The sequence below is a fragment of the Rhinopithecus bieti genome, unplaced genomic scaffold, assembly GCF_001698545.2.
Source record: "Rhinopithecus bieti isolate Rb0 unplaced genomic scaffold, ASM169854v2 scaffold_18418, whole genome shotgun sequence".
In the NCBI taxonomy this organism is placed as follows: domain Eukaryota; kingdom Metazoa; phylum Chordata; class Mammalia; order Primates; family Cercopithecidae; genus Rhinopithecus; species Rhinopithecus bieti.
The window spans coordinates 66,492-75,679 of NW_016809431.1; the positions used below are offsets into that span (position 1 = coordinate 66,492).

At 34.9% G+C, this 9,188-nt stretch overlaps 1 protein-coding gene across 1 annotated transcript in view; it reads left to right on the forward strand.

The window, feature by feature from the left end:
* Positions 1-9,188, forward strand: part of WDR36 (WD repeat domain 36) — a 52,939-nt gene that overhangs the window by 37,592 nt on the left and 6,159 nt on the right. The window contains 3 exon segments of the mRNA XM_017889299.1: positions 4,058-4,165; positions 5,659-5,756; positions 6,159-6,305. Of these exon segments, the coding sequence (XP_017744788.1) occupies positions 4,058-4,165; positions 5,659-5,756; positions 6,159-6,305 (353 nt within the window).

Here is a 9,188-nt window from a genome sequence, read left to right on the forward strand (position 1 = left end):
TTCATTTTCCTTTTAACATTTTATATTAGTGGGAGAGATTATTCAGTAGTAGTAAATTGGCAATGTATTTTAAGTGGTAAATTTGTCTTTGGAATGGAAAATTAGGATCTGAAAGTAGCATTCAAAGCCACTAACCTTTGACTCAGCATTAGCCTTTTGCTGAATTTATTATATCAGTAAAAGTTGAACAGATTCAAATCTGATAGATTTTCAGCTCTAGTATCTTTATTTTAGGTGAACATAGGCAATTTTAAGTGAATAGAGAGGCATGAAGCTGGCTGTAGCACAAGAGCAAGAAGTGACCACATCGAATTGTTAAAAGGAAATGTAATGAAATCTAAATTGATTGGAGAAAAGTATATTTCTATTAAAAAAGTTTTGTGTTAACATTCGAAGTGGACCAAATGAGAGAGCGGGAATAACTATCCAACAACTGCTGCTGCTTAATTGCAACTAAGCTAAGATTTACAATGTGCTGCTAGGCACTATATATGCTTTTATTTTCATATCCTAACAGGTTGTAGGTACTATTACTGTTATTAGTCCCATTTCAAAATAAGCACAGGAGAAATAAATAGGTTTCTTAACAGTCATGTTACCATCTTTGCTCAGACTGTCTCGTTTTAAGTATGAACTGATTTTCTTTAAAACAAAAAAAAACATAATTAGTATGACAGCCTTTGGAAATTACTAGTTCTTCTTTCAATTAAATAATTTGAATAATGAAAACACATTACATAGCCTGGAAAGTGAAGCTATCTATGAGTAAACCCTTGAGTGTATTAACATACAGGTATATCCATCTAGAATTGTGCCTATCTGAAACAAATTGCGTGGGTGTTAAACTTTGCTGTAAAGTTTTTTTAAAGTGCTGAAATATTTGTTATGTTTGTAAAATTTTCAGAGGAACTGAGTTGAAATTTTTTGTCTCTGAAGTTATCATTCCTCTACCACTACCACCACCTTTTATGTCTGGTTGTTTTGATCTAATAGAAATTCGGATTGAATTCTTTTTTTTTTTTTTCCCCAAGACGAAGTCTTGCTCTTTTGCCCAGGCTAGACAGTGCAATCTCCATCTCCCAGGTTCAAGCAATTCTCCTGCCTCAGCTTCCTGAGCAGCTGGGACCACAGGCATGTGCCACCATGCCCGGCTAATTTTTTTTTTTTTTTTTTTTTTTAATGAAGTTAGGGTTTCACCATGTGGCCAGGCTGATCTCAAACTCCTGACCTCAAGTGATCCACCCACCTTGGCCTCCCAAAGTGCTGGGATTACAGCCGTGAGCCACCATGCCTGGCCCAGATTGCGTTCTTTGAGGAGTGAGAAATACATAAATAATCTGAATAGAACTTTTCATTTGTTCTGTCTCACCCAACCCCTACTTCATGAGGAGCATTACATGAGAAGAATTGGAATTGACATTGTTTTGAATTTCTCACTGAGGCAGAAACATCCCCTTCTACTCCTTAAAGATTTCTGTGGAAGGTGATTTTAGCACTTTGGAAATAGAACATATGGAAGCAGTCTCCATTTGCTCAGAATAATAATCAGAAACAACCTTCTGAATGGTTATGCAGAGCTCAGATCTTGTAAATCTGATCCCTTAGAATAGGAATTGTATTAATATTCTTTGAGAAAAAATTATAAGGTACCTGCGACTTATTTTTTAACATTAGCATGAAACTATATGGTAGTTTTAGGTCTGGGATGAGCCTGTGCATTTATGTTTTATGAACTAATGTGGCAGTGTAGAATATGCTGTGTATGTGGAAACCACCTTCCTCAATTTGGTGGTTTTATATAATGGAAGTCCCATCTACCCACACACCACAGCTGTGGAAATGAAGTTACACAATGAAGTTGACAAGATAATTATAGTATGAAGTAAAATAAGTTTGCTCAAGCAGTAAGCTTTCTTTTTAACAGATAGTTCCTAAACATGTTAGGAAGTTTTACCCTTCACGTATGTAAACTTTTGATGAGTAATATTCAGACAAAGGAAATACTTTAAGATTTGAAATTGCCGTGTTTTAGGTTTAATCTTTATATGTGTTAAGATAATATCTTCATCTCTGGATTGTTTGGATTAAGTGATTTAACATAAATAATTTAATAGTCTATGGCATAGAATAAGTGTTTAGCAAATGTTTTCTTTTCCCCAACTCCCTTGATTCCCAATAAAAGCCATTCTTGTGAGCTTTCAAAACAGACTTGAACAGAAATCAGACAGGTTATTGCTTCCTTCCCCATAATGGACAATTAAACAGCAGTCGTTTTCCTGAACACACTTTGATGTGTGTGTGTTTGTTTTCAGTGCTTCTAATTGTTGTCTTTTCTTTCCATCTTGCCTTCATTGTTTAAGGCTTACATTTTTATTGGCTCTTTCAGCAAATTGAGAGAGGCATTTTACCATGGGCAAGCAACTTAATGTCTCCCACTGGACAGTCTTCATTTACATTTGAGCTGCTCACAGTGTGTGTCCCGTGAATCACCAATGTAGGCATACTCTGGGTGTTTGTAAGCTATTGCCCTCTTTTTGTGTTTTAGTTTCAGTAGTAGCTTTACTAGAATTTATATTGGCTAACAATATAAATTGGGTAGACCTGCTTGGGTGAAAATCCTGACCCAATTGCTTTCTACCTTGAGCGAGTTTTCAAATTCTGCTGGACCTCAGTTTTCTGAACTGTATAGTAAGGATGGACCTGCCTATAGGGTTTGTGAAGATTCGATTAGTTAACACACTCAAGTGCTGAGGATACTTCCTCACACAGAGCACTAAAAAAGTGTTAATCTTGTTCTTGAAATAATTTGTATTAATGTACATCTGGAACTTGAGTCATTTGTGTGTACCTTCCTATGGATAATATATTGGCTTCAGAAAAGCTGTAATTAAAAACCAGTATACTCTCCTTAAAGCTGTTCTCACTTTTAGCAAGCCTAAGGAGTCTTTCAGCAGGATTCAGATGAGTGTAAGCCTTTCTCTTTGCTTCTTAAATCTACCTCTTTTCACTTCCTGCTACCACCATCCTAGTTATCGTTTTGATTGTTAAATGATTACTACCATAATGTCACCATTCTCTCTGTTCAAATATATTCTGCATTCTTATGGCAAGTTTTCTATGGAAGTGAAGGTTATGCCACTATCTCCTCTTAAGTGATTAATGACTTTCCATCAATTATAAGATTGAAACAAACTCAGGTGTTTGGTATTTAAGACATTGTATGCAGCCTTATGCTTATGCTTAATGGTCCTACAAAACTGCACTCTTCACTTTACACAATTGTATTTTCCCTTGCCTTATCCACCACCTTTCTCTTAGCCAGGAAGTGCTTTCTCTACTAGACACCAATATCCATTGAAATCCTCTCCATTTGTAAAGCTCCTCTCAAACATAAGTGTTCTCTGTGAAGCCCATTCTGAGTCTTCTACCTGGTTTGTGGTTACTCTCCCTTTCACCCCAACTTGTAAATCCCTTCAGCAGTTTAAAGCTGTGGGGCTAGTTTCCATAAATTGCTTTATGGTTCTTCTCTAGAGACTGAATTTTCATGTGTTTCATGTAGAGCATAATTACTTATTTCAAAAACAGGTACAGTTGCTCAAAAGCTTTTTTTAAAATTACCATTCTTATTTACATCCATTTTGTTATATTACTTTCTCCTTTTGCCTAAGCTTTTCATTAGTTTCACTGAAGTAACAAAAATACAGAATACTGATAATTAGATTTATTTTAAATGTTATGTCTTTAGAATTGTCTCCAGGTCAGTCTACCAAAATTTAGTATTCGAGAAAAAAAGATTTCCTCCTGCTTCCTCCCTGTTGTTGAAACTGCTTTTCCAGTTAGTTGGTCTAGTGAATGTTGTCTTTCTCATTCAGTGAGAAACTTAGTTAACAAAGCTATTTATTAGTGGTGACTTTCTGATCGATGCTGGTGATTTAAGAAAAAAACAAAACAAAACATTTTCTGCATCTCTTATCCCTTGTGTTTTGGCAAAATATTTTGTGAATTTTATCCTTTTGGTAGAGTTCAAATACTTTTAACATGTTAATTATTTCTGTAGCCTTATAGACTGCTTTTTGTTGGACTCGGCTCCTCTCAATGTTTCCATGTCTCCTACTGGAGACTTTCTGGCAACTTCCCATGTGGACCACCTTGGAATTTATCTATGGTAAGTTCTTTCATATGGTTCTGTTTTGGGATGAAGAAGATTGTATTGTCAGAGAGTTAGAGTCACTAAAATTGTCATTTAGACTGTTTTTATATTTATTAAATGGAAATGTCACAAGTTAACATAGATTTAATTCACTGTAAGTCTGTGAGTGATTCAACATCTGCTTGATAACGTAGACAGCTTTGCTGAAGTATGTATTCCAAACCACGTGATTGATTTTTATCTGTTATATTTGGCTTTTATTTGCAGAAAGAATAAGTGAGTTCTAAAAGTTTAGGCAAAGGAGTCCCCAGCCACACCATGGTTTTCCTGCCAGTATCCCACAACTACTTTATGACCTTGGCCAATCACTTCTGAACCTCAGCCTAGTTTGTCTATAAAATAAGGCACAAGTATAAGCAGAATACTTTCTGAGAGATTTATTCTGGTTGCATGACTTTTCATAACTGTGTAAAGATACTTATGTGATCTTCAAATTTTGATGAACCTGTAAGGGACTATGATTGCTCATAATAAATAGAACATCACCTGAGTTTAGAAAAAAAATTTTTTTTTTAATTATTTTTATACTTTAAGTTCTAGGGTACATGTGCATAACGTGCAGGTTTGTTACATATGTATACTTGTGCCATGTTTATTTTGTTTCTTTCCTGACTTTATACATCTATTGGGTAAAAGAAAAAATTGATTTTTTAAAAAAATTAATGATAAAACGTTGTAATTACATTTGAAGATACAGAAGGAATTTTAATATATAATAGAAATAGACCCTGTTCACCTTAATTTGTAAAATGGAGTATCTTAGAATCCATGAGGCTTCAACAATTCAGAAAAGAATAGCTATGAGCACTCACAGCAGGAGTATGGCCCCTCTCTCTAAAGTACTGCTATTAATAACTTGAAACCTGAGATTCTCAATTTTTATTTTCTATTCCAGATTCATAAACTGGGGGAAAAAGAACCTGTCCCCTTCTTTGGGACTGGTATCTACATCTTGATTAGTCATCCATGGCCAGGGTGCAGGCTAAGAGGCAGAAATATGGCTACTTAGAGGGCCATTCTAGAGAAGGGGGATCTATGACCTTTCAGCAACCGCAAGAATATGCAGAGCAAGAATATGCTCAGCATATTTGCACTCTGACTTACTCTCTGAGTTCATCTTTCCTTCTGTTATAATTTACTTAAATAAAGGTTGATATATGTCAAAACAATATATGAAAGTTATTTTACCTTATAAAAGTATTATCTGCTACTGGTCTATCTTTAATATATTTTTGTACTACGTCAGGAAAGAGACTCAAAATGTATTTGCACAGCTTTGTTATGATGGCATCTATGATATAAGTCAAGGCATTTTTAAATTGATACAATCTATCTTTGAGGTCTTTTTTTTAACTAATAGAAGTCTGTAGTCAAATTCAATATTGTAGAGTGTGTCTCTGAAGAAACTTTTATAGTTTTAAAATATTGCTTGTGTTTTGATTTTTCAGGTCCAATATTTCCCTGTATTCAGTTGTTTCATTACGGCCACTTCCTGCAGATTATGTCCCTTCAGTAGTAATGCTTCCTGGTACTTGTCAAACCCAAGGTAATTACAAAATTGCAAAGTAATTTTTGAGGTGTAATATTATAAACCTAATATAGGAGCTATTGCTACCAAAGGCAAAGTTTAGTGCATTCAATCCAAGTGTTTTTTAACTGATATAAAAGACTTTGAATGACTTCATGAATTTATGCAAAAATATAATTGATGTGGTATTGATAAGCTATCAGATAGTATACCAGTGAAGCAGGTGTTTTGGGTTCAGTGATGGAAGTTTTAGTTATTATGCGAAAATAAGGAAAAGGCAGGGATAAGGAAATGAAATAAATGAACAGTTTACAAGGCTGCATTAAGTGAACATGTTATGAAATACAGATGGATTTGGAATGAATTAAATTGCTTTTATATGATAAAAATCTTTTGTTTTACCTGAAAAATTTTTTTAAGATGTAGAAGAATCAGAAGAAACAGTAGAACCAAGTGAAGAAATGATAGAGTATGATTCGCCAGAACAGTTGAATGAGCAGTTGGTGACTCTTTCACTTCTTCCTGAATCACGATGGAAAAACCTTCTTAATCTTGATGTTATTAAGGTAATAATTAATACACTTAATAGACCCTAAGCATGCATCCAGAAGCATTTTTATTTTTTTAACCAGAGAGAACTGCTCCTACTTGAGGGCATTAGAAGAGCAATTAATGTGTAAGATAACACCGACAATGCCATTTAATCAAATATTGTTTAATATGGTGTGATTATCACAAGATACTCATATATATATCAACTTTGAGAACACTCAGCAGACATTTGGATGTGGCAAAAGTTCAGCCTGTAACTACAGAGCTATTGGAAACTGATCTTTTAAAATCCAGCCTCAGAAATCACTTTTATATAAGTTTCTAAAACAAGCAGGAACAAATATGGCTATTATAATGTATTTCTACTGCTAGGTATTTGAGGACTGGAGAAATTCCACTAGGCTTTCATTTTATTAAGTTAACCCTTTATCTCACACCATACCCTGTCAACTACTGAAAGATTTTTAGAACTTGCTGTGTCAGGGCCAGGTACATAAGTTAACATGAACTAGGTACTAAATAATGTAACTGGAGAGTATGGTGGTGAAGAAAAAACAGCCCCTTTGTCCTTGAGGAATTTATGATTCTGCATGAAAAATGGACAACTATAGTATAGATTAGTATTTTTTTAGAGTATGTTTTATGACTTCCCACTAGTCAGTAGCAAAAACTACTGAAAAGAATACAATAGAGTGAAAAATTTCAGCTACCTTTTGATCATGAATGCAAGTATTGTTTGGTGAAACTTGAGTTGGTTAGACATACACATACACTAGATCTGTTAGGTGTACTTAAGTCACAGTTTGGGCTGTGGTAAAAAGTTTAAGGAACACCGACATAAGTAACTAATAAGATGTAATTATCCTTGTAACTAATAACGCAAAAAAAGAAATGTGTGTCTTGGGTAAGGAAAGAGAAGTTTTCACATTGCATTTCCTCACAGAAGTTAAAATTGCTTCTTTTTACTTGCTAACTTTTTGAGAGATTAGTCATCACCATAAAGGTGTGCTGTCTAGGAGCATGGGCATGGTGTGGAATCTCTTCATCATGCTGTCCACACTGTCAGCTTTAAAGGGAGTACTTTATGAAATAGTTCAAATGCAAGGTATTAATAAGTACAAATAGATTAGTGTGAGGGGAGCAATCAGAATAATCCTCAACTAATTGAACAGAGTTTTGGGGCTACTGTGGTCCTAAGATATAGTTTGTACTGCATAAAATCATATATCAAAACTTGAGTGGATTATCTTTATGATGGGAATATGTTAAAACCTCTAATATTTTTATTTTCTGCTGAATAAAAGAAGAGAATGTACCAAGACTATGGTTTACATTTGTCCTGTGGATAACTTCTATTTTTGCTTTTCTTTATAAGACTAGATAATTTGCAGGGCACTATAGAGTTCCTCCAAAGCCTTATGGTTTTAACAAATCAGTGACTGTCCCCTTTCTAACTCAAGAATGGTGCGTTAGAATGGTAACTGTGACTCATAACAGTCTCCACCATCCTGAAGGGCACTGCTTACACTACCGTTGGCAGTGCTTTGTCCTGTGTTCATGTGATCATTTTCTTTTATACCATGGCTTCACTTTGGAATAGAAAGTCTCCCTAGGGCTGCATAGCTCCTTAAAGAATGGAAGAATAATGTAATAATGTGAGGTGAAATTGTGAGACTTCTTTATTAGGCACTTTCATCAAATGTTCCTGAGAGGTGGGGCATGGTGGTGCATGCCTGTAATCGCACCATTTTGGGAGGCTGAGGTGGGTGATCATTTAAGGTCAGGAGTTCGAGACCAGCCTGGCCAACATGATGAAACCCCATCTCTACTATAAATACAAAAATTAGCCAGGCATGTTGGTATGCACCTGTAATCCCAGCTGTTCTGGAGGCTGAAGCAGGAGAATTGCTTGAACGCAGGAGACAGAGGTTGGAGTGAGCTGAGATCACGCCACTGCACTCCAGCCTGGGCAATGGAGTGAAACTCCATCTCAAAAAAAAAAAAATGTTCCTGAGATACTGATATGTAGCAGTGTGCTTACCAAAACAAAATTCTGTCAGTGGAAATTCCAGTAGAGTTTTTCCTGATATAATTTTACTAGCATTTGAAATACTTATAAACCAGCAATCATGTTTTCTTGGATTTTAAAAGCACAGAGTACTAAGGAAAATTAAAATTCCAACAAAATAGAAAATTAGAGCTGTACTTTGAAAGATTATCAAATTGCTTATAATGTCAGTCTGCTTCTGTCTCCAAATTTCCTCTGGAGAAAAATAATTTAAGAAACTCTTTTATATTAAGCATTTATGTAAATTTTGCTTTCCATCCTGTTTTGTGAAAGAGTTTGTACTCAATACAAAAAATTTAAAATTACTTAACTGTTATATCTTCATGTAAATATTCATATTTCAGGAAAATGAGCTGTTTGTCTTAGAACTTCTCCTGTGCCCTGTCACTTTTTTTCTGCCTTACCAGCAAGGGTGCTAGAGATCTGCATTGGGAAACCCAGGTTAAGGATAGCTGTGGTATTGGTCAGAAGAGATCATATTTTAACATTCTTATGTGAAAGAGTTTCATTCCTCTTTTACTTTTTGGTATTTGTTTTAAAATTGATTTGAAATTAAATATTAGAAACTCTGATGGCGAGTGATGATGAGCATTTTTTCATGTGTCTGTTGGCTGTATGAATGTCTTCTTTTGAGAAATGTCTGTTCATATCCTTTGCCCACTTTTTGATGGGGTTGTTTTTTTCTTGTATATTTGTTTGAGTTCTTTGTAGATTCTGGATATTAGCCCTTTGTCAGATGAGTAGGTTGCAAAAATTTTCTCCCATTCTGTAGGTTGCCTGTTCACTCTGATGGTAGTTTCTTTTGCTGTGCAAAAGCTCTTTAGTTTAAT